Source organism: Scomber japonicus, chromosome 2, assembly GCF_027409825.1.
Source record: "Scomber japonicus isolate fScoJap1 chromosome 2, fScoJap1.pri, whole genome shotgun sequence".
NCBI classification, from domain to species: domain Eukaryota; kingdom Metazoa; phylum Chordata; class Actinopteri; order Scombriformes; family Scombridae; genus Scomber; species Scomber japonicus.
Genome location: NC_070579.1, coordinates 1,467,767 through 1,491,962, shown reverse-complemented (window position 1 = coordinate 1,491,962; position 24,196 = coordinate 1,467,767). Strand labels below are relative to the sequence as shown.

Sequence of the window (24,196 nt, the reverse complement as noted above, 5' to 3'; positions counted from 1 at the left end):
TATTTCAAACATTGTACTACACACACAACTGCTTTCCACACACAAAGAAATAACCCACAAATGTCCAGGAGCTGCAAGAAACACACAAAAGAAAACCATTGATGCGGACGTCGGCCGCCATTTTCTCAACTACGTACTGTCAGACTTGAATGTTTACAAACTTAACGTACTTTTAGCTTCCAGACCACACATCACCGGACTCATATTAACCTATTAAAATCTGCGGTCACATAAAAGGTGAGAAACTAACCTGGAAATATTGAAAATATAATAAACAAATCAGCGACACAGGACAACGGTTGCCCCTTCTCCATTCATTTGGATCATGAGCTGAACTTCCCCTGCGCACTGCTAAGAGTCCCAGAGTGACCCTACTGGTGGGTGCTGCCACCAAGTGTCCATTTTATGCAACAGCATGACATTGTGTGTTTCTCTGTAATCTCTCATTACAGATTCTATTATAAAATAAAATGTTTGCAATACAACAAAAAGTGAAAAATAATCTTAACAAAAACATATTTTGTGAGTATCACAGAAACATGACTCCAAATGAATGATAATATTTGTCAGTTAACAAGTGTGATCAGTTTAATGCTGATGATGTGTCAGTGGACAAAACATCAGTTAATGCAGGTTTTAAAAAGAATCTGGATGCATCCAATAATTTACTGATAAACTTTAGCTTTAAAAATAGAAAACATCTGTGAGGTTTAGGGATGACGGGCATGAGCCCATGTTTTTCATAGTCCACTAAACGGTAGGTATCTACAACAAACTGCATATTCACTGCATGCTAATATTTACAAGTAGATAATGTGTCAAAGACTAATTTTCAATATTCATAACAAACAACAAGCTTTAACTGCACAAACTAGTATTAATTTAAATGATAATCAGCCTTCATTTCTTTACACAAACACATTAATTAAAAGAATAAATCTTACATGTAACTGCCGACATGTCAGTTCATTTAATTCTCATTTATTTATTTATTTCTTAGTTCCTACCTGCGTTTCAGTTGAGGCGGATGCATTGTTTTGTATTTGTTTCTACACGGTACTAATTTAGTGACACACCACCTGGCAGGGCATGGCAGGGAAACCACACGGTTGGTTGTCTCCACACTCGGTAAAGTTGATATGAGTTGAGTTACGACATTAAAGGTAAATAAAGAAGACAAAGACAGAAGAAAAGACAAGATTCAGCCCCTTTGGTAGTGTGCAGCCTACGAGGTGTGTTTTATTGGTGTATATGTGTAATATTATTAAGCTGCAAGCTCTGAATTAGCGCATGTATTTACCAGATTGTTTGTTTACTTTCATCTTCTTTAGTTCTCACGGGTTGGTCGGTGAATAAATTAAACCCTGTTTTGAAACGAGCTCGGGTCTCATGCTTTACTACCGAGAGGAGCTACAGTGAGAACTCGACTGCTTCGCGTGAGTAGCCGAGGAAAACGCCGCTGGAGCACGGTGATCCACGGGCGGGATGAAGCCTATCCACGTTGCGGGTGCGCCGTTTATTGCCGTCCTCACAGCAAACAAGGAAGCAGCCAGGAGGCTTAAGGTGTTATCGTGTGGATTTGTGTGAATAAGAGACTTTGAGTGCTTTGCACAAGAGACTGAAACATTTTTGCATTTTCAAGTTGTACTTACCTTTCACAGCTGAAGTCTGTTGACATTCATTGATGCAAATAATGAGATTGTGTTTATCGATAGTTACACTGTAAAAAATGTGTCAAAACAAGTAATGTTAATATTAAGATAACAGCGCCACAGTAATTTAAAGGCGCATTGCAAGTGTTTATTACATTTCTAACTTACCTGTGCTAGAGTTAACACTCACTGGTGGTAACAAGAGTATAAGTGAATAAGCCAAACTATTGAACAAAAAGGCATAACTATTGCTACATGTTAAAACTGAGTTTGATTCAGCTACGCTAAGGTTATTTCAGTCATTCTGTAAGTAACTACAAGGCTAAGAGTAGTATCACATTTAAATCTAACTGAAGTAATCAAAGTAAAATGTCACACATACAATCTTTCTCTGAGAGTGAGAGAAATGGTGGTGGTGAAGACATACAGCAGCATGGAACAGACACACAACCACAAGCATCTGAAGGCATCGAAGCTGCTAACCAGGCTTCTTCGTCAGAGCCACAAAGAAGTCAAAGAGCTCGCAAGTTAACGGAAAAGGGCCAAGAATTGCACAAGGAGCAACTTAAAAGGGTTGAACACCGTTTCATCAAGAGCTATGACAAGTGGAAAGCAGTCATTAAGGTTGCTAAAGGAGTGCTGAGTGAAGAGTGCCCAAACAGCCTGCTGCATGAACACATTACTAAGGTGAATGATGCTGCAAATGACCTGAACGATGTCTATGAAGAGTTGAGACACATTGACATTCCAGACCCTGACACACGTCGCAGAATAGACACCTGTGAAGCAGTAACAAAGACAATAATCAAAACTGCTAAAGGTTATCTACACACAGAAACTGATGAAGATCAAGGGATTGAAAAACAAGACAGCAAAGAGAGAGATGGAGAATCTGTGTTTAGGTCTGCAGCATCAGATAGAACAAGCATCTCTCACCATACCAAATCCATGTCCGCCAGGTCTTCAGTTCATTCTCGAAGTAACTCAAAGGTCACATCCAGACGCTCAAGCCAGTATTCTGCTCACAGACGGGAGGCTGCTGCTGAAGTCGCCGCCAATGAAGCTGCTTTGCAGGTACTGTTAGAGAAAGAACGTCATATCAAAGAACTCGAACAACTTGAGGCAGAAAATGCAGAGAGGCAAAGGGCACTAGAGGCCAAGCGACGAGAAGTGGAACGATTGGAGACAGTGAAGAAGTTAAAGGTTGCCAAGGCACGTCAGAAAGTGTATGACGAAAATGAATGTTCAGATGATGAAATAGATCAACTGCTCCATCAACATGTCTCCCTAAAAGAGAAGGAAGAAATTAAAGATGAAAGTAACCTGTCTCAAAGTCAGCCTCCACCACAAGCGGTGACACTGCTAGGGAGAGAAGACAGCACAGCAGCTCTTGTGAGAGTGTTTGCAGAGTCCATCAGTGCAAGTCGTCTTCCTATACCTGAACCAACAATATTCAGCGGTGATCCACTCAGATTCAATGACTGGAAAGTTTCATTCCAGACACTCATTGACAGAAAAACCATACCAGGTGAAGAAAAGATATATTACCTGCGAAAGTATGTGAGTGGCACAGCCAAAAAAGCCATAGAGAGCTACTTCCTGCTAGGCACAGAGTCAGCCTATCGTGCAGCATGGACTATCCTAGAAGAGAGATATGGCAATCCATTCCTCATCGCCAAAGCTTTCAGGGACAAGCTTGATTCATGGCCCAAGATAAACTCCAAGAGCAGTGTGGAACTTCAAGAACTTGCTGACTTCCTCCGCAGCTGTGAGGCAGCCATGTTTCAAATCAAGGGCCTTGAAGTACTCAATGACTGTAATGAGAATCAGAAGATACTCGCTAAACTTCCAGATTGGCTGACCTCTAGATGGAATAGGAAGGTCATGGAAGTACAAGAGCAAAGTCACAAGTTTCCAAGCTTCAGCAACTTTGTTCAGTTCCTCACACGTGAAGCCAGAATCGCTTGCAACCCAATAACATCTCTCCATGCTCTCAAGCCAAGTGAAAGTGAGAAGAACAAGGTTTCAAGGAACAGAGCCCCTGGAGCAAAGGTGCTGGCAACAAATTCAGGTGAAAAAACTGTTGTTGCCAGTTGTGCTTTCTGTGAGAAGGCAGGGCACAGTTTACTCAAGTGTTACAAGTTCATGGATGAAACAGTCTCTTCACGAGTTAAGTTTGTTCAGGAGAACAAGTTGTGTTTCGGTTGTCTACAATCTGGCCATCGCTCAAAGGAATGTGAAAGGAGACAGACCTGCAACATATGTGAAAAAGGACATCCAACTTGCCTCCATGACAATCGCACTAAAGAAAGAAAGATGCTAACAAGGGCTAATGGAGCAGGTAACCATGACAAGTGGAAGGACGGAAGCATTGAACGACGACCAGACAAAGCAGTGAGATCCTCATTTGAGGCAATGTCAAACAGAGTCATACAGAACATAAAAGACACTCATACATCCACTATCATTCCGGTGTGGGTGTCAGCCACAAGTGAGCCTGATTGTGAAATTCTTGTGTACGCACTTCTAGATACACAGAGTGACACAACCTTCCTCCTTGAAGAAACTGCAAAGGCTCTGCGCACAAAGAATGAACCAGTTCAGTTAAAGCTGTCCACCATGGCTTCAAGAAACACCATCGTGCCATGTGAAAGAATTACTGGCCTGCAAGTAAGAGGATTTTACTCAAACAAGGTAATTCCTCTGCCAGTTACCTATACAAGAGACTTCATACCTGCAAATAGAGAACATATTCCCACACCAGAGACAGCTAAAGTTTGGCCTCACCTTGAACACATTGCAGCTGAGATAGCTCCTCTTCAAAGTTGTGATGTTGGCTTGTTAATTGGCTACAACTGTCCTCAAGCTCTCGTTCCAAGACAGGTACTGCCTGGCGAAGGAAATCAGCCGTTCGGACTGAAAACAGACTTGGGCTGGAGCATTGTAGGCTATGGCAACTTCTGTCTTGATTATGGAGATGCAATAGGAGTAAGTCACCAAGTTGTTGTGAAGCAAGTCATTCCAGATTGTCAGTTGGCTTCAGACGTGACAAGTGAAGTGCATTATGTCTGCAGAACACAGATCAAGGAAGTAGTCTCACCTGTAGATGTCATTAAGGTCCTCGAGTCTGACTTCGTTGAAAGAGCTTCAGATGACACAAACATCTCACAAGAAGACCTTCGATTCCTGTCGCAGATGCAAGGGAGCATCCGGCTCAACGATGATGGTCACTACGAGATGCCGCTACCTTTCAAGAAGGAGAGACCTAACTTGCCAAACAACAAGGTATGCGCCATCCATCGTCTCAGATGCTTAGAAAGGAAACTGAAAAGAAATGAACAGTACTACAAGGACTACAAAACCTTCATGGATGACATCATAGCTCGCGGAGATGCAGAAAGGGTTCCTGAAGAAGACATCAACAAGACTCCAGCGTGGTATATTCCCCATCACGGGGTGTATCATCCGCAGAAGCCCGGAAAGATCCGCGTCGTCTTTGACTGTTCTGCAAGGTTTCAAGAGACTTCCTTAAACGACCATCTACTAACTGGCCCGGAGTTGACAAACAACTTAGTCGGAGTCCTTTGTCGTTTTCGTAGAGGTCCTGTGGCGATAATGTGCGACATCGAGCGCATGTTTCATCAGTTCTGTGTGAAGGCAGAAGACCAAGATTACTTGCGTTTCCTTTGGTGGGAGGAAGGAAATCTGGAAGCTCAACCATCTATCTACCGGATGAAAGTCCACTTGTTTGGAGCAGCTTCTTCCCCAGGCTGCGCCAACTTTGGACTAAGACATCTTGCTGATGAAGGACGGGGAAGATTCAGTCAAGACACAGTTCAGTTCATCAAAAGAAATTTCTACGTTGATGATGGGCTGGCAAGTGTCACATCTCAAAGGCAAGCCATCCAACTAGTGAAGGAAGCTAGAGAACTCTGCAGCACAGGCAAACTCCGGCTGCATAAGTTCATCTCAACTAGTGAGGAAGTCATGGCCACAATTCCTAAGGAGGAATGTGTTGAGGCTGCCAAGGATCTGGACATGGCGTTGGGTGAATATCATATGGAAAGAGCTCTTGGCATTCAGTGGTGTGTGACCTCAGATGAGTTCCAGTTCCGAGTAGTTGTCAAACAGAATCCACTCACCCGAAGAGGAGTCTTGTCCACAGTCGCCTCAATATTTGACCCACTGGGATTTGTAGCACCGTTCATCCTGGTAGGGAAAAGGATTGTCCAGCAGATGTGTCGCGACAAGCTCAGTTGGGATGACACCTTACCTGACGACCTTCGACCTCTGTGGGAATCCTGGCTCCTAGACCTGAAAAACCTGGCTGGTGTGAAGATCCAGAGGTGCTACGTTCCACCAAACTTCGAAGTTCTACACTATGAGTTGCATCATTTCTCCGATGCCAGTGTGTCAGGATATGGAGAGTGTTCATATCTCAGAGTGATCAGTACATCGGGTGAAGTGCACTGTACTCTAGTCATGGGAAGGTCAAGAGTCGCTCCTACTAAGGTGACCACCATACCAAGACTAGAGCTGTCAGCGGCAGTAGTTGCAGTCAGAGTCAGCGACATGCTCAAAAGAGAGCTTGAAGTGGATTGTGTGCAAGAAGTCTTCTGGACAGATTCAAAGATTGTTCTGGGCTATATCAGTAACGAAGCCAGAAGATTTCATGTGTTCGTAGCTAATCGTGTAGAACGTATCAAACAAAGTACAGAATCTGCACAATGGAGGTACGTTACTTCGGAAGAAAACCCGGCAGATCATGCCTCAAGAGGTCTCTCAGCTGACCAGCTGTTAACATCTAACTGGTTCACAGGCCCAGACCTGCTTTGGCAGAAAGAGTTACCAACTGGAGATGTCAAGGTGGGAGAGATCCCAAGTAGTGACCCAGAGCTCAAGAAGGCCCAAGTTTATGACGTGCAGGCAAAGGAGGTGAGGTCACTGTTGGATCGTCTACACAAATTCTCAGATTGGTCAAGGTTGGTGAAGGCCATTGCTAGATTAAAGCGCCTTGCTAGAGAAGTCAAAGGTCTGAAGTCACGATCCTGTGAAGCCACAAGCCTAGAGGAAAGGAGGGAAGCACAGTTAACCATAATAAAAATGGTTCAAGAAACAAACCTCTCTCAAGAGATCCAGTATCTCCAGCATCATAAGGAGACACCACCGAAGTCTAAGCTGCACAGACTGAGTCCATTCCTGGATGATCAGAGTATCATCAGAGTTGGAGGCCGCTTGACTCATGCTCCCTTACATCCACATGTAAAGCATCCGGCGGTTCTTCCAAGAGACAGTCACATCTCATCATTGCTGGTCAAGCACTATCATGAAAGAGTGCACCATCAAGGTCGGGGAATGACCACAAATGAGCTCCGTTCTAATGGCATATGGATCCTCGGATGCAGCCACCTGGTCTCATCCCATATCTACAAGTGCACCAAGTGCAGGAAATTCAGAAGAGGTTTGGAACAACAAAGGATGTCAGATCTTCCTGTAGACCGAACAGAAGCAACACCACCATTCACTTTCTGTGGCATGGATTGTTTCGGTCCGTTTTACATCAAGGAAGGGAGAAAAGAGTTAAAGAAGTACGGACTGTTACTCACCTGTATGTGCTCCAGAGCAATTCACATTGAAATGCTCGATGACTTGACCTCGGATGCCTTCATTAACGCTCTGCGTTCATTCATCGCCATTCGGGGAGCAGTGCGGCAGATCAGGTGTGATCAGGGGACAAACTTCGTTGGTGCGAGGCGAGAGTTTGTTGAAGCATTGAGAGAGATGGATGAAGAGGAACTCAAGGAGAGGGGATGCGAGTTCATCTTTAATACCCCAGCCTCAAGCCACATGGGCGGAGTCTGGGAAAGACAGATCCGCACCATCAGAAGTGTTTTGATGTCTATCCTAGAAGAGTCTGCCAAACAACTTGACTCCTCCTCTCTACGAACATTCCTATATGAGGTCATGGCAGTAGTGAATAGCAGGCCACTGACTACAGATAACCTGAATGATTCATCCAGTCCAGAGCCATTGACACCAAACCACATTCTGACCATGAAGTCCACAATCATATCACCTCCCCCTGGGAAGTTCATCAGGGAAGACCTTTACCTGCGGAAGAGATGGCGTCGAGTTCAACTCCTGGCCAACAACTTCTGGTCACGTTGGAAGAAGGAGTATCTTTTACATCTCCAAAACAGACAAAGGTGGACTAAGGATCGCAGAAATGCACAGGTCAACGACATTGTTCTTCTGAAGGATGATGGGATACCACGAAACAGATGGAAGTTAGCCAAGGTCATGCAAGTTCATCCTGGGAAGGATGGGAGAGTGAGGACGCTCACGTTGTTACTCAGTGATCCAACACTGGATACAATGGGAAGACGCACTTCCAAACCAGTCTACCTGGAGAGGCCTATTCAGAAGACATTTACACTGTTGGAAGCAGACTAAAGACCACAGTGTACCATTCTCGCACTCTCAGTGTTATTAGCTGGCCTTATTGATTGTTATTGACTTGTTACATGATAGTATTTGAAGTAATGTTCATATACAGTATATATGTCTCTCATAAGTCGTTCTAAGAAAATCACTCGTGATTTGGTGGGAGTGTAACTGCCGACATGTCAGTTCATTTAATTCTCATTTATTTATTTATTTCTTAGTTCCTACCTGCGTTTCAGTTGAGGCGGATGCATTGTTTTGTATTTGTTTCTACACGGTACTAATTTAGTGACACACCACCTGGCAGGGCATGGCAGGGAAACCACACGGTTGGTTGTCTCCACACTCGGTAAAGTTGATATGAGTTGAGTTACGACATTAAAGGTAAATAAAGAAGACAAAGACAGAAGAAAAGACAAGATTCAGCCCCTTTGGTAGTGTGCAGCCTACGAGGTGTGTTTTATTGGTGTATATGTGTAATATTATTAAGCTGCAAGCTCTGAATTAGCGCATGTATTTACCAGATTGTTTGTTTACTTTCATCTTCTTTAGTTCTCACGGGTTGGTCGGTGAATAAATTAAACCCTGTTTTGAAACGAGCTCGGGTCTCATGCTTTACTACCGAGAGGAGCTACATTACAGGTTTACAGACCGCTAAAAATATAACAGGTGGATTATTTTCTCCCCGTCATAAACTACGCTGAGTATTTCCTTTACCATCATGTTAGCAATGAGAGACGTAACGTTAGCTTGCTCTCTGTTGACGTACTAGTTTGGTGATTAGCGTCAGGTCCGTCTCCCTTAGCAACCGCCACAGCAGCTTTTTGACCATGTGAAGCCACCATAGCTCAACTCTGCTCCACATATTTCACACCTGACAACATTATCCTTTACTTTCTGGAAGCTTTTAAACCACGCTGGACTTTAGTGTGTCTTCGTCTGCATCATGTTCCCTCCAGTCAGCTAGCTAGCAGGCTAACTTACTAGCTAGCAGGCTACTACCGAGTCAAAGTAGCCGAGGAGTAAACATTCACTGATAGAGCTCCTCCTAGTGGCCGAAAGTGAGAATTACACCAGCAGCTGTTAATGAAGCCTTCATACTGGACTCCTCAGCTCAACTCTTTTTCAATTAATAACAAAACAAATGACCACAGCACAAAGGTCGAATTTAGTCTCTGCGAATGATTGTTAGATTATTCGGTTTTAATGACACAACATCCTTAGTGAGGTTCTCACAGCAGCGTATTTAATGTCCAGTTCAGTCTCTCAGTGTGGCTCGCGTGGTGTTTTCTGTTCATGATGTTTGTACCGTCAGTGTCTGCAGTTTGTACTCTGGGTCGTTCTGTAGCTCAGACAGCAGCCTCCGACCTGATTCTCCTGGATGACTCTTCATCAGCTCCAGCTCTCTGACCTGAGAAGTGTTCGACCTCAGAGCCGAAGCCAGAGACACACAGCTGCTCTCTGTGCACTCTGATAACCTGAGACACAAACACATCGTTTTAACATCACAGTCACAGAAATCACAAACAGCTGTCAGGCTGTCTGTTGAACCATCAGCCATTTAAACAGTGAGATCTTCATTCCCTTAAACCATCATGCTCTGTACTGTTTTTCATATAAGAATTAGTTATGTTGTACCATAATGTCTGTGCATCACTTGAACTCACATTATTAACATCTTTCAGTTCTCAGATCATCAGGTAAAAACTTCCCCACAAATCACATATAACTTTTATTTATATAGCACTTTTCAAAAACAGGGTTACAAAGTGCTGAACATACATGACATTTAATATTTGACACAATGCAGCCTCCAGTCTTTTAAAAGGTAGAGAATATAAATATTGTGTATTTTAAGTCAGTGGACAGCGTTGGTATTTATCACTGAGCTGAACTGAAGCTGTTCATTGCTATATATGATTTAAGTTTTAAAAAAAAAAACATTGGCTGCTACTTTAATTGTATAGTATGTGTTCGATAAAAGGTGTTGATGAAGCCTTGCTGACAAGAATTACAGTAAACTTTTTAAGCTTTGATGTAAAAAAATAAAGTCATCTGAGAAGTATCACCTGAGTATCTCCAGTCGACACTGGTGATTCCTCAGCCAGTCACAGAGCCGCTCCACCCCCTGGTCCTTCAGACGGTTGTAGGTCAGGTCGAGTTCTTTGAGAGCGGAGGAGCCGCTGAGGGCCGAGGTTAAAGACTGACAGCCGGTCGCTGTTATCGTGCAGCATCTCAGGCTGGAAGGAGACATTTAAAATCATTTTAAGATGAGTTTGTTTTGTGTTCTAAGTTTCTGTAAAGAAAAAAAAGTTGAGAAATTATTGAGAAATATTTGAGAAATGGGACTACAGTGGCTGTAACGGTTTTAGTGTGAACAAGGTGGAAAAAAGATGACCATGTGTTATAACCAGTCCCTCCAGGAAATTGAGATTTTGAGATTGCAAATTCAAGAAATATTTGCAAAATCTTTAAATTTTGCTGAATTACAGAAACTTTAACAGATGAAGTAAGTAAATCACCACCACATCAAGCTTCTGTAGATTTGCAGCAGTTGTGCATTTGGTGTGGTGATGTCATCGCAGCACTCAGCAAGGATTCAGGACAAATCTCACCTACAAAAATCATGCTGTAGACCGAGCAAAACTATTCCCAAATGTTCCCAAATGAACTTTGATTCAGAGACTCAGAAGCTGATGATGCTCACACAGCAAAGATGGATATAATTTACCTCAAACTGTGGACATGAAACAAGATTTTTATGTTGATCAATTTATTTTATTGGCATTTGTGATGTGATGTGCCTGTTCACAGTCACCAATAGAGGGCACTGCAACATTGTCATTCTTGCAGCTACAAGTATAACATGCTAGTGTACTGTTCATGAATACCTGTATTGAATAAATGGTCAAGTGAAGCTGCATGTGTACTTCATGACCGTATAATTGACTGGTTTGATTTGGTGCTAATGTGGAGGTGAAAGTTGATTTAATAAAGGTTATGAATGGAACTCAAGTACAGCATTTTCTTTGTTAAAGAACTTTGAGTCCACGGTTCTCATGTTCTAAACTCAACATTAACTCTGAAATATAATTGTTTCTTTGATATGGATGAAATCGTTACATATGACTCTTAAGTGGCAGTAGTTTAAAAAAATTCACATTAATTTCCATTGCTCACATTTTTTCCAAATTCAAGCAATTTTATAGCAAAAAGTCCTGATAAAATATCAAAAGCTGTGTCGAATTTTTTAAGAAAAGCTGCTTCACAATCAAACGTATTTAGCTGCAATAATCATTAATCTTAATCCTGAAGGATCTGAGAAATGTGTTACTGTGATTGTGACTCACTTCAGTGTCTCCAGTTGGCAAAGTGACTCTGCCAAGAACTCAGAGAGGAGTTGGACGCCGCAGTCTCGGAGGTCATTTCTTGACAGATCCAGATCCCTCAGGTGGGCGGGATTCGACCGCAGACTGGAAGCCAGAGCAGCACAGCCGCTCTCTGTGAACCGACAGCCAGCTAGTCTGTGTGGAAAACAGCTTTCAGGTGTGACTTATAGGTGGTTTCATACAGTATCAGACCCCTGTACATGCTATCCTGCCCTCAGTCTGTGAAGTGTCTTAAAGTAATTGCTGTTTTGCAGCCAAACAAAGATTTTTTTTAAAAAAGGCCTTTAGAGGAAAATTGAGAAATGCTCCTCTTTATCTCAGCTGGTTGGAGGGGTGTGTTGGTGTCTGGTTGTTTGTTAGATACATGTTACACCTTAAACTTGACTATAGAATTAAATGTGAAGTTGGCCATCTTATGACACACTCCTGTTAAGTAGCGCACAACAAGAGCAGGTCAGACTGACTAGCAGTATCTCTCAATCATCAACCATTAATTTGAACTCTTACACATCAGTCTGTCCGGCCGCTTAACTAAGATCAGTGTGCAGTTAACTGAGATCTGATGTGATATGTATGATTGTTATCATTGTTTGATGTGAGATGTACAAACTGAAAACTGTGTGTTTAATCTGTGCATCAAACAGAACTACATGATGATGAGTTATGAATGAATATTCAGTGTAAGCTGACAGTAAAGTCATTGTCCCACCTCAGTGTTTTCATTTGGCAGTTTGGATCCTTCAGCAGAGACGAGATCTCCATCACTCCAGCGTCTTCCAGTGTGTTCTCTCCCAGATCCAACTCCCGCAGCTGGGACAGGTTTGAAGTCAGAGCTGAGGACAGAGCTGCTGCATTCTCCTTTTGTAGATTTGTCTTGGAAAGCCTTTACAACAATAAAATAAATACATTAAATTAAATAACTCCATGATGTGATGTCTTCAGCACTTCTCTTCACTTGCAGTAAAGAGTGATGTCTCTTATACACCCTCCCCCACCCCCCCTCAAATCCAACCCAACCTCCTCCCTCTGACTGCAGAGCCATTTATAAATGTAACTGAATTCATTCCACAAAGCGTTACATTGAACATCATCCAGGCAGAGATTAAGTTTAATGGTGGAAATTACAAAAGCAGTTGACCATTTTTCTCTGGCTGCACAACAAAAACTGGAAGATTTCGCTGTTCTTTCAGCTTAATGGTTTGATTGTGATTGTAATTATGCAGCCCAGACATCAATGGAGAGAGTAGACAGGAGTCCAGGATGTCTTGTATTGAAAAGGTTTATTTACTTGGCCAAGGAGAAGTGAATGAATGATCAGTATATGTTATGTCCTGATGCTTCCTTCAATTCTGATTTAGCAAAGTGTAGAACTACACAAAAAGGAAAACTCTCTTTGCATCCAGAACTCCAAACCTTTCTTATTTACAATCCTTCATTTATTTATTTGTATCTTGTCAGCTAACAGGCCTTTCAGCAGTCAGAGTTAGGACAGAGACAAACCCATTATCAGGTCAGGTCATGGCACCAAGCTGATCAACAAATAGGAAAAACAGCTGAGATCTCGACTTGTTGGATTTTGAATTGCTTCCACTTTTCAAAGGCTAGCACTTTCTGCAGTCTCAATACTACACTAGGCTGAATGTCATGTTCCTATCTCTGTACCGGACACAAACAGGAAACTGATCTTATCATTTGACTCTGGGCAAAACAGTATGCCAGGGGATTTCCTAAAATGCTAAATTGTCATGTAAAGCCTTTTTACTGAATGAATTTGAAGACTATTGTGAGTCCTTGATATAAAGCTTACCATAGTCTCTCCAGCTGGCAGTCAGGTTGCCTCAGAAAGCCACAGAGATGAGCGACTGCCTGTTCTCCAAAACTGTTCCTGCTCACATCCAGGTTTTTCAGGTGAGATGAGTTTGAGCTGAGAGCCAAAGCCAGACATTTGCATCCGTCCTCTTTAATGCCGCAATCAGATAACCTACAGACAGGACAGAACAGGATGTCCTTAGATGTGCTGTGGATATTCATGGTTTCCTGTCTCTGGTCACCCCCTGATGCTCCTGTGTACCATCAGGGCAAATTGTTCACTTATACACAAGACTGTTGCTGACAGATCACATTCCTTCTTCATTAGATCTGAATGACCCCATGATCTTTCCTCTAGCACCACCCAAACTTTACACAGTAGCTCCACTACAGGTAAGACTCTAAGACTACGTTCACATTACAGGTCTTAACGCTAAATTCCGAGATTTTAGTCAGATTGGATCTTTTGTGTTGATGGTTCATCTCTGTAAGTGACATGTATCTACCTCCGGTCTGAAAATCGCTGAGGTCCTAATCTGCCAGGCATGGGCAGGTTTAAGTGGCATAATACCAACAATAAAAATAAATCAAACAGTTTGGCTTTGACAGAAGCTTCTCCATACATGTCCAACACATTGAAATTTCCTCATCTCTCCACTGACCCAACGTAAGTCTATTTGTCTACTGGCAGTATCTACACAACACAACCACATGATTAAGTTTAGGCATGAGCATTGAGATGGCTAGGGTTAGGGGTCAGGGCGTGGGTTAGGGTTAGGATTAGTGAATTGGATTATGGTTAGGGTTAAGGTTAGTGAATTGGTAGTGTCATGTTAGTCTGTAAGTGCAATAAACCCTTCTCTGGCTCCCACTGATGTTGCTGCTCTCCTTCATGAAGTGCAGACACTAAATGATAAGGTGCAAAGAGGAAAGACATAAAAAACCCACATGAAGGCCGATCTGACTCTGAATGTTAAGGCAGCGGTTGTCAGTTACGAGTCAGATCTAGAACCATATGCCTCATTTGGTTTGCTCACACTTCTGTGAAAAAAAACATTTTAACATTTTACCTCAGTGTTTTCAAAGAGCATTTGTTGAGAACTTCTGAAAGTAGCTTCAGTCCTCTATCATGAAACTTATTGTGGCTGAGATCCAGCTCTCTGAGATGGGAGGAGTTGGAAGACAGACCACCGGCCAAAGACTGGCATCCTTTGGTTGTGACGCCACATTCTTTCAAACTACACAAAAAGAAACATTATAAGTGTCATAGTTACTGCAGCTGGTGCCACATTTCTGAACGCTTGAAACTGGAGAAAAATGTATATTTTGGTCACACAGACAATTTTCATCTGTCCACCATGATTAACACAGACCTGAGTCTCTGGAGTTTGCAGTCAGGACTTTTGAGGCCATCAGAAAGAAGCTTTATTCCAACGTCCGTTAGTTGATTCCTGCTCAGGTCTAACTCCTCCAGACCAGAAGACTTTGAGCTGAGAGCTGATGAAAGATACTCGCAGCATCTATCAGTGAGGTTACAGTCATTCAGACTGAAGAGAAAAACAAAATGACTGTTAACATCTTAACATCTCAGAAACATTATCCTCTGAGTATTTCTGTGTCTGTAAGACAGATACTTACAGAGCTGTCTTTGATGCTTTGAGCACTGGCAGCAGCCTCTCCAGAACTTCATCTGACTTGTAGTATTTCTTCAGGTCAAACACATCCAGGTCTTCGTTAGAAAGAAGCACTCCAAAGGCCAAAGCTGACCAATGTGCAGGTGAAATTTTACTAACATCTCCTGAGCTCTGATAGTTGAGGACTTGCTCTACTAGAGACTGGTCACCAAGTTCATTTAAACACTGGAAAAGATTGATACTCTTGTCGGTATTGGACAGATTCTTGATCTTCCTGTGAATGTAGGTGATTGTTCCCTGGTTATTCACTGAACATCTTAGTTCCAATCCATACACGTTCTGAAGAAGACTCTGACTCTTGTCCTGTGACAGACCAAGCAAGAAGCGCAGAAACAAGTCCCATTGTCCGTGATCGTTGGCTAAGGCCATATCCACTGCAGTCTTGTGGAGGAGGACGATAGGACTTTCTCCACTCAGTGATCTGATTCTAACCTTTGACTGGCTGGGAAGCAGATTTTGTCCACTCTCTATGAAGGTCTCTAATACATACAGAGCTGCAAGAAACTCCTGCACACTTAAATGTATAAAAGAGTAAACCTCCTCTCTGTGAAGACCTGATTCTCTCCTTATGATCTGTGTACAAACCCCTGAATAAACTGCAGCTTCTTTCAGGTCAATTTTGCACTCCTTCAGATCTTTTTCATAGAAGATTATGTTTCCCTTCTGTAGCTGTTCAAATGCCAGCTTTCCCAATTTCATGATCATGTCTTTATCCCTGTCTTTCTTTCTTTCGTCTGTTTCAACCTCCTGATAATCCTTCTGATGGTTCCTCTTTGACTGGATAATCAGGAAGTGTGTGTACATTTCAGCCACAGTCTTGGGTAACTCACCTTCGTGAGTTCCTGTGAGGAGACTCTGAAGAGCCGTGGCTGTAATCCAACAGAACATTGGGATGTGGCACATGATGTACAGAGTTCTCAACGGCTTTGACTGAAGATGATCGCAGATCTTTCGAGCCACATTGCTGTCACTGATTCTCTTTAGAAAGTACTCCTCCTTCTGCTCATCATTAAAGCCTCGTACCTCGGTCACTCTGTTGATGAACTCAGGAGGAATCTTACTGGCTGCAGCCGGTCTACTTGTGATCCAGACCGAGGCTTTGTGAAGCAGTTTCCCTGAGATTAAGTTGGTCAGTAAGGCGTCTACTGTCGTGGTCTTTGTAACGCTGCGGCACATCTCATTTTTCTCAAAGTTAAGCGGGAGTTTGCTTTCATCCAGGCCATCGAAGATGAACAAAATACTAGAACTTTTGTAGTCTGAAGTTTCCAAATCCTTCACCTCTTCAAAGTATTCAGCTATCAAACCCTTAAGACTATAACGCTTATGTTTTATTAAATTCAGGTCTCTGAATGTGAATGGAAATATGAAGTGAATGCTTTGGTTTGCTTCTCTAACTGCCCAGTCATGAGTGAATTTCTGCACAGCAACAGATTTTCCAATGCCGGCAATTCCCTTTGTCAGAACTCTCTGTGGAGGCTTGTCTTCGTTTGGTAAAGCTTTCAAAATGTCATTGAGTTGGATTTTCTTCTCACTCGTACTCCTTCTACATTCTAATACAACCACTTCATGTTCACTATTAACCTCCCCACTGCCTCCCTCTGTGATGTATAACTTTGTATAGATCTTGTTCATAGGAGTTGATGATCCATCTTCCTTTGTTCCTTGAAACAGATTATTTGTTTCATCTTCAAGGTAAGATTGTAGTTCTTCTTGGCACCTTTGGATGTTTTCTGAAAGATAAAAATATAATTACATAAATAACAGTTATTTGCTCATGATCTTCCAAGTTAGCAAATATGTATCTGTGCATGTGTGTGCTGTTTTTCAGACCAACTTAAAACAAAAACCCAAGAACCACATGGGGTCCACACAGAGTGCCTTGGCTTTGGTCTCGTTTTGTTTCTGACTGAAGTTCCTCGCTGATCTGTGTGGGATAAATGTGGGTAGTGCTGTGTACGTCTGTAGACATTATCTGGCTTTTTTTTACTGAAGATGTGCTCAGAGTAATGTTGTTTCTTTAAAGAAATTCATATTTTTCCCTCTTCAGCTCTTTAAGTGTTTTGTGGACAGTGTCCTTTTGTTCTTGTCCATGACCATCTCTACTCCTTACTCTTTATCAGACATAAATATGGTTCTATTTCATCCTTCCTGACCGCCAGAGGCGGTGCTTAAAGCACTGGATATCTCCGTCTTGCGCATGCACGGGTCGAGTACATATACCAACAAAGTCACCTGTGACCCTCACGTGACCCGAAGGAATAAATTCCGGTGTCACCTGAGGATCTGTTCCTCTCATCTTCTCGCTGCACGCATGGTCGTATCTGCTCGTTGGTTTGTAGTGTGTGGTTTGGTCGTCACTGGCAGCTTCGTGATCCCGGGGATCGGTGCCGCGGACATTTCGTTCGCCCTCCAGAGGCTGTGACGGACTGTCCATCCAGACCAACGTGGGATTGTGAGGTATTTTGAAAGGGGAAGCGGGCCGCTTGGTTGGTAGCAGTGCTCCCGCTCACGCCAACCTTCGGCTTCGTGTTGCCGCGGCTGTTGCTGCGAGGTACGCTGTTTTCTTTTTTCTGTTTTGACAAGTTTATTGGACGCAGCTACTGCTGTAGTTTTTTGTTGCCGGTAACGGCTACTGTAGCGTTTGCTCACACAGCTTTGCTGTCGCCTTTTGTTGTTTCCCCTCTGCCGGTCCCGGGGGCAGTGTTCACGCTCATACCCGGGTACCTGCTAGTTCCTGTGGCAATCGCAGTATTATCTGTCGTTTTTTGTTGTGACCGGTTGCAGTGTTTTCGCTCACGCCGGTTCGCTCCTGTTAGCCGGTGGTAGCAGCAGCGCTCTCGCTCACGCTACCGGCGGCTTTGGTGGGGATTCCCGGGAGGGCTGCGTCTCGCCTTCTCTCCCGGTGTGAGTTACCCCAGGAGCGCCGCTGTCATGTCGCACTCCTGCACTGAGTGTATGGCACCCCTGGTGCTGGAGGCCTTGTGTCATCCTCCCTTTGAGCCCCTGGCCCAGGTGGACCTCAAGTGGGTGTCTCTGAAGGTGGCCTTCCTCCTCGCTGTAGTCTCAGCACGGCGTGTGGGGGAACTTCAGGCCCTTTCAGTTTCTGAGTTGTGCCTGCGGTGGGCCCCGGATGGTTCTGGGGTCACGTTATGGCCGAATGTGGCATTCCTCCCTAAGGTGCTGGCCACTTATGTGAACCAGCCGCTCCATCTGGCCCGCTTCGAGGGTGGTTCACCCCTCTTGTGCCCGGTGCGGGCCCTACGGGCCTACATCGCAGCCACCGCCAGTATTAGGCGGACGGAGCAGCTCTTCCTCTGCCATGGTGGTCCGAGGAAGGGCAGGGCCCTGTCCAAGCAGCGGCTGTCCCACTGGATCGTGGACACCATTACTCTGGCCTACCAGGCCTGTGGGCGCCCTCCACCTTCAGGGGTGCGTGGCCACTCCACTAGGGGATTGGCAGCTTCATGGGCGGCCCTGCGAGGGGTGCCCCTGGCTGATATTTGTGCTGCGGCCTCCTGGTCCTCCCCCAGCACGTTTGCTCGGTTCTACCGGATTGATGTGGCTGCCCCCTCTCCTCTAGGGGCTGTCCTTGCTCCCGGAGTCTCCACCGTGAGTTCCTGAGGTGAGTGTTTCTGCATTCCTCGTGACTCTGTTGGTACTGGTCATCCAGTGCTTTAAGCACCGCCTCTGGCGGTCAGGAAGGATGAAATAGAACGAAAGTTACAGCTGTAACTACGGTTCTATGAATCCTGGATGACCGCCAGAGCGTTCAGTCACTCGGACTTTTCATGGGTTCGCGAGAAGATTCGAGTGGAACAGATCCTCAGGTGACACCGGAATTTATTCCTTCGGGTCACGTGAGGGTCACAGGTGACTTTGTTGGTATATGTACTCGACCCGTGCATGCGCAAGACGGAGATATCCAGTGCTTTAAGCACCGCCTCTGGCGGTCATCCAGGATTCATAGAACCGTAGTTACAGCTGTAACTTTCGTTTGTTTCTTTGTTTATCTGGTGTGCTGTGAAAGAAACAAGCAATTGGAAAATGTGTGGGGATTTCTTTCATGAGGTTTTGATTTGTTGAACAGAAAATGAGAAATATGCAGTTAATGTTCTTCTCATTTATTTCTCATTAATTCGATGTTGATTTAAATTAAATCCCAGCTTGTTATGTCCCCCTTTGGAATTTGAAAAATAATTCAAATTCAAAAGAGGGGTGAAACATCAACATCAATAGTTTATCTTGACCGCTGTCTTTGGGCTGTAAAATATGCAAAATCACCACAAGTCTCATTAACAGTCGGCAGTTAATTGTTACTTCCTTTTCCACACTTTCATAAGAATCTAATCTAATCTAATTATCTTTTACTAGTAGAAGTTAAGTAATTGTCTGTCAAATCTATATGAAATAGGTCATATGTGTAATGTCTTTACAGCACAGTACCTTTGGTTTTGGGAGAAGCAGCAGTCTCGTCTGTCTTGGCAGGAGCTTGAACTGAAACAGAAACAATAGCAGAAAAATTAAAGGCATTGTGGAGGTAATAACTTCAGCAATTGCATAATTAAACATACATACAAGTATTTATGTGACCTTTAAATTCAGGGGAAACATTTACCATATGTGTTGCTGATATTCATATTTATATTCCCTGCAACATGACAATCTGTCAGCTGAGGTTGGTAGGCGATAGATCCATTCTGGGCGCTGATTGTTGAGCTTTCTACGTCTCTCTGGGTTGTAGCTGAATGAAAACAGACAAAATTATCAGAATCCAGGACCGCAATTTCATTTGGTCAACACAGAGATTATGCTTTGTTAGAGTTAATCTAAGGACCTAAAGAATCAAGAGCAAATAGATCTGGGCAAAAATGTGATAAATGGGACACCTTCTCCAAGAATCGTCACCGAACACAAGTGTTCACAACAGAAAACCTGCCGTTGTACACTCCTAACATTAATAATAATCATCTACAAACCAGCTGCACAGATATTCAAATAGCACGAGGCTGCACAATCACTGACATCTTTTAAGTCATTATTCAAAAGACTTAAAAAGGTACTTTCATTAATGCTAGCACACTTTTGTATGTTGTATTTGTGTTGTTTGTAAGTGCTGTATATTATTGTTGTCATTTTTAATTTCCTGAGGCAAATTAACCTCATTGCACTTCTGAAATGTGTTCATCCTAGTTCAGCCATGTAAGGCACTCTGTAATATGTAACTGCTGTATGAAGTTTATTATTATTATTAATGACTGTCAAACAATAAATGTGTCAGGCATCACACAGAGCAGGTAGCAATCGCCTCTTCAGTCAATTTGATGAAACATCTGAGAGTCTCAACAAACACTGAATACTAAAGCTTCAGAAACTTGAGGTAAAGGAAGAGTTTATTGCTAAATGACTATGAGACTGCATTAGACTGTGTTCTTATTATTGTGTCCATTCACTGTGCAGTATTATAGATTATGTGAGCTTTTAATCTGCTTGTAGTTTCAGAGGAAATGAACATTTGTGCTGCTCAAGTTGCTGTAGAGCAGGAAACTCTAAACTGAAGACTGACCACAGAGGAAACCTGCTGATGAATCACAATTTCTGAAACCTTCTGTGCCAGCACAACTTTTTAAATTCAGAAGTCACAACAGCTGACTGGTAAATAAGAAGGCTGTCTAACATTTGACCTGCTGATTGGACCTGGCTGGTTTGACTTGATCTGATCTAATTTAATGATTAGTCTGATTAGTGCAATTTTGTGAGTTAAAAAATACGATAATGAAAATGTGAATTTGGGTGAAATGTATTTTAAAGCATTCTTCTTTCATTATACTGTATTAGGATCTAATCTATATTTTGAAAAAACCTCCACTATGCTTACACAGTGATGCCTGAGTGGTTAACGTCTGTTCCTGAGTAAATATGACCGATTTTCTGGTCCATGATGATAACCTGTGTTGGAACGACACTCTTGAAGGAACCATGCCATCCCAATAACATCTACAGGTGTTTTTGGCAGTGGGGGCCCCTTGGATGAATTTGTTTCCATTAATCAGTGTCCAGATCATTTGAGATGCACAAATGAAGCTGAGTAAAGCCATGATTCATTTATACTGTCTCAAAGCTGTGTGTGTGATGTGATTAATTACTGACCTTTGATAATCATGCTGTTGCCGTTTCATGCAACTTAAACCATTCAATGCACATACATACAGGTGACTGTATGCACTGAAGCCAAGGCTACTTACACCAGATGTGCTGTAATGTGGGGCACAGTTGTGCAGACTCTGTGGTACAGCGTTGCAATGTACTTTTTAAAGGGGGATGGCTGTGCTTAGATGCCACAGATGGTAGATTACTCTACCAACCACGAAAGGTTTGCAGAACTATAAAGTTGTATGCTGTGTTACACAATCTGGCGGTGAATTATGCACTCCTCTTCCTACCTGAAGACTGTCAGACATGATGCCCCTCCTGCTGCATAATTTATTGTCATTTCCATTCAGTCACATGATAGGCTGAAAATTCCTGACTGTCGGGTTTGATATGATTTACATTATCTCCATTTTCCCTGATATATTTAGACTAAAACGATTTCCAGTAGGAACAGGAAGCAGAGAGAAAACACTGCTGCTCTGTCAGTGATAATTGTGCCCCTTTATTAGTATCACCACAGTGAACATGCATGCAGAAACCAAACATCAAAAGTCATTGCAGCTGTGAAATACCACTGCATCTCTCCACACAGGGACTAATACAGGCTGAAAAAGACTGAAGTAGCAGAAGCATAGATGCACCAATATCTGAAACACTGTTGTCTTCTTCCTACAGGCAGACGTGTTCATTCATGTTCATAGTTACAGAAACAAAACAAAAGAAAGACTCTCAGTGTCTGTGTCTCTTGGTGTTTTAAAGCTACAGTTCCCAAAAATAAATGCCTAAAAAGAGTGCCTAACAAGGAAAGTCACAAAGTCTTTCTCTTACCACATTGTGATGTTGTTGGAACCACAGCAGACGGAGACTCTGCTTTCCCCTTCCACATTCTTTCACCCGACACCTCAGACTTCAGTAAAGAAGAAACGCTGCACACAAAACGGATTAAGATTAAAACTAATGAAAAAGTCATTGAATGTTACAAAGTCTCTTCCTGGGTTTATATACTTACTGTCAGTCATCGTTTGAGCCCACTTATTGTTGATAAGAGGAAAAAAGAGAAGTTGAATGAAACCGAACTTACTTCCTCCTCTTTTCATTTCAACAGTTGCAAAGACTTGTGTATGATCACATGAGACAGCAGGAAGTGATTCAGCTTTATGTTCACACCCACTATTACTCACTAGCCCCCCCACCACCACCACCACCACCACCACCACGGAGACATATGCATGTTTTCTCTCCAGTTTACAGTTTTTCTCAGTTGCTTTGACTCAATTCCCAAATTACACTTAAAGTCGCCAAAACAAAATGTACATAAGTAACTTTTTGTTCCTTATGCACAACAGAAAGAACATTTTACATACTTTGTCATTTGTCTAAATGTGCTTAAACATTTGCAAATGGTAACAAAGTACAAGTGTCTACAGCTATTGGTCATACAGTACATGTCTATGTTTATACAGCACAGCTTTTCAGGACTTTGTGGAGTGGTGTGGAAGCTCTTGTCTTGAGCTCAACATAAATAAGACCAAGGAGATGATTGAGACCTTTTCCCCCTAAACAGAGACAGATGGCTGAGGCAGTCACCACCATCATACAGGAGGAGCCAGTGGAGATTGTGGAGGAATATAAATATCTGGGAACATTCTTCGACAACTTGCTGAGGTTTTCCTCTAACACAGAGGAAATCCTAAAGAAGTGCCATCAGAGACAGTACCTACTCAGGAAGTTGAAGTCATTTGGGATCAACAAGGACATTCCCACCACATTCTACTATGCCTTCATTGAAAACATAATACCCTTTTCTTTCACTTGCTGGTTCCACTCAAATGGCTCAAATACGACACACTTGTGTATTGTGAGTGTATGCACAACATGTACAAAGTTCAATTTTATCTTGAAGACGTATGGCACATTAAGGAAACCTACATGAATAATTTTCTTACTACAACATCTAACTGTACTGTTTAAATAATGAATTGATCATATGGAGCACCAGGTTGAAACCAGTACATTATGAATATCATTTTTATTAAAGATAAAATATTGGAAAAAACAAAGTAAAGAACACAGATTCAAGTACATTTTACAGCTCTGCATTTTGCTTTGATCAAACTTAAGCTGCTAGCTCCATTAACTGGCAAAACAGACAGACAGGAATTAGCCAATCGCAAAAAAGTAGCTCAGTTTCTGCCCAGCAACAGGTTGCTAAGGGCAGCTAAGGCTCTGCGGTTGCTATGGCGATGTGAGAATCTGCTTGGAAAAAATTCTCAAAATGCCCCAGAATTTGGCTTCTGACAAGGTCCCGAACAATTGCAAACTGTGAGAAAACCGTAACTCCTGTCCAAAAACCGAAAACACTGTGAGAGACACAGAAGCCGGCAGATTCTGACAGTGTTTATTTTATTCAGATATTCCTTAAAATGAGCTAGTAAACTCAGTGTGAAGACCGAGTGAGATTCTTTTGGGAAAAAAGGCGATTACATTAGAGTCAATGAGGAGTGAGACAGGTATTGCTGCCGGTCTCGGCCCCCCCGTTTAAATTTTGTGCAGACCCCGCCTGTCAAAGTCACATTTTATGAGTCCCAACACCTATGTCTACATTTTGACCAAAAATTATTTGTCTCCTTTTTACGGTTTGGCCGTGAGCTCGAGTTAAAAATAAAAATGAAGGTTATTTTTTACTGCTTCTCACACTCTAGCTAACTGCCGCTTCCACTCTAACTTTGAAGAAAAAGTGATTTCCACTCCTCGTTTGACTGCTCATAGTTTGACAAGTTTACATGTTATGTAAAAACAATTTGGTGTTTTGTAGAGAGCACAAGTTTTCCTCCGTTTTAAAGTTTGAATCACATTTCTATGTGCAGGTATGAGAGAGCTAGGTGACTCTGAAAAAAGGTGAAATTTTGTGGGTTTTCAAACAATTCCCATTCATTCCCAAGTCTCCCGGATTTTTGGGAATAACTTTGGGAAAAATTGGAATTTCAACACCAAAAGTCATAGCACCTCTTTCCTGAACGAGCCGCACATTTTGATGTATATATTGTCGGGTTTTCTC

The 24,196-nt window shown here is 42.7% G+C and overlaps 1 protein-coding gene across 2 annotated transcripts; it reads right to left on the bottom strand.

Moving 5' to 3' along the window:
• Positions 1-8,800: 8,800 nt before the first annotated feature.
• On the bottom strand, positions 8,801-22,164 carry LOC128377844 (NACHT, LRR and PYD domains-containing protein 12-like). 2 transcript variants are annotated; one of them, XM_053337598.1, is made up of 12 exons: positions 22,148-22,164; positions 21,967-22,045; positions 19,604-19,729; positions 19,432-19,482; positions 14,933-16,718; positions 14,668-14,841; positions 14,365-14,532; positions 13,293-13,466; positions 12,195-12,368; positions 11,447-11,620; positions 10,166-10,336; positions 8,801-9,574 (listed from the first exon to the last, which is right to left on the bottom strand). In XM_053337598.1, the coding sequence occupies exons 2-12, from the start codon at positions 22,022-22,024 to the stop codon at positions 9,391-9,393; spliced, it is 3,240 nt and encodes a 1,079-aa protein (XP_053193573.1). In that variant the 5' UTR covers positions 22,025-22,045; positions 22,148-22,164; the 3' UTR covers positions 8,801-9,390. The 2 variants fall into 2 exon arrangements, with proteins under 2 accessions (XP_053193573.1, XP_053193575.1); XM_053337600.1 differs by lacking the exons at positions 21,967-22,045; positions 22,148-22,164 and having other exon boundaries at positions 19,579-19,695.
• Positions 22,165-24,196: the final 2,032 nt, after the last annotated feature.

Excerpts from the sequence above, each read along its gene's own strand:
- LOC128377844 (XM_053337598.1), bottom strand. The coding sequence starts at position 22,024 with ATGTGGAAGGGGAAAGCAGAGTCTCCGTCTGCTGTGGTTCCAACAACA. Across the intron at positions 16,719-19,431 it reads TGCTTCTCCCAAAACCAAAG|AAAACATCCAAAGGTGCCAA; the intron begins GTACTGTGCTGT and ends TTTATCTTTCAG. Across the intron at positions 14,842-14,932 it reads AAAGCATCAAAGACAGCTCT|TCTGAATGACTGTAACCTCA; the intron begins GTAAGTATCTGT and ends TTTTCTCTTCAG.